At 66.1% G+C, this 1,367-nt stretch overlaps 1 protein-coding gene across 1 annotated transcript in view; it reads left to right on the top strand.

The window, feature by feature from the left end:
- Positions 1-1,367, top strand: part of MNEG_10061 (hypothetical protein) — a gene marked incomplete at both ends in the record, with an annotated part of 4,513 nt that overhangs the window by 1,975 nt on the left and 1,171 nt on the right. The window contains 3 exons of the mRNA XM_014041468.1: positions 339-442; positions 705-741; positions 1,002-1,353. Coding sequence (XP_013896922.1) covers positions 339-442; positions 705-741; positions 1,002-1,353 — 493 coding nt within the window. The remainder of the gene's footprint in view (positions 1-338; positions 443-704; positions 742-1,001; positions 1,354-1,367) is intronic.

The raw sequence follows: 1,367 nt of genomic DNA, 5'->3' as shown, positions 1-1,367 counted from the left end.
GAACAGCCGCGACCAGGCGCCCGCCGGCGCGCGCTGCAACCTGTCATACGCTGCGCCGGCCGCGAGCCTCTGCCTGACACTGGCGGCTTTCATCTTCCGGCAGCGCTCCAACAGAGCCGCCAAGAGGCGAGCGGGCCCCTGGCAGGTCCTTGGGGTACATGGATTGGCCAGGCTGCCGCCCCCGCTCTCCTGCCGGCCGCTGGCTGGTGCCCCTGTCCGCGCTGGAGCCTTCGCATCTCGGCTGTGCCCACGTGGCTTATCGCGAAGCGCTCCTCGTTGCACACACATACGCACATACAAACACACACGCACACACCCTCAAACGTTTGACTAATCAGGGTGGGTGACTTCAACTTCACCGCTGTCGGGTTCCTCTGGTGGCTGGCCATGGCCATTGTGTTCTCAGTCTGGGCCAACGCCAGCAACACGGCCGGCAACGACGGTGAGTGTGACCTGGAGTGTCACAGTTTAGTCGGGCCCTTGTGATTTGCCGATGTGTGCATTAATTGCTTACATCCTTTGGATGTAAACACCTGGTCGTATACATATGCATGTGATAATGCAGAAGGTTTGGGTCCCCAGCACCCAGGCAGGTTGCTGTCCTTCCCTAGCCTGCTGCACCTACCCTCAGCGTCTCGCCGTCTCTTCGCCTCTTGACATCCGTCTGACGCCGCCCCTGCGGCCCTGCACCCCCCCTCAAACAGGCTACAACTGGCGCAACGTGTACTGCTTCTTTGCCTGGTGCGACGGGCGGGTGTTGGGGGGATGCCGCTGACGAGCCGGCGTCTGCCTACCTGGGCCGCCCCACTCGCACCTGGCGCTGCTCTCAACCCCTCGCACGCCTCCTCATCCCACCCCCAAGACCGCCCCCTGTGACCCAACCCCTGTCGTGTCTAGCAAACCCCCCTTGGCACTACACACCTACATGAACCCACAAGAACCTGCACACTCGCATGCACACACACACACAAACACACACACATCTACACACTCACGCACAGGGTCCTCGTCATCGCGTTTGGCGTTAGCAGCATCTTAGCCCTCATCATGCTCAGCGAGCGCCTGCAGCGCCGCGCGTTTGGCCCGCGGCCGCCCAAGAAGAAGAAGGAGCGGAAGCCCAAGCACGACAAGCTGCCCGTGACCAAGCCCAACAACCACCACCCCGCCGCCCCCGCCGCCGCTGGCGCGGGCACCGGCGCTGGCGCCAGCGCCGGCGCCGCGGCAACCGCGTCGCACGCCACCGTGCCGGCCAACGGCGCGCCGGCCGCCGCGGCGCCATCTGGCGGCGCGTGGCCACAAACAGGCGCGGGGCGTGCGGCGTCGCCCGCGGGCGCGGGGCCGGGGGCGGTGGCGGTGGGGGTGGCGCC

This window comes from Monoraphidium neglectum (assembly GCF_000611645.1).
Source record: "Monoraphidium neglectum strain SAG 48.87 unplaced genomic scaffold scaffold02164, whole genome shotgun sequence".
Classification (NCBI taxonomy): Eukaryota; Viridiplantae; Chlorophyta; class Chlorophyceae; order Sphaeropleales; family Selenastraceae; genus Monoraphidium; species Monoraphidium neglectum.
This window is presented reverse-complemented; position numbering and strand designations above follow the sequence as displayed.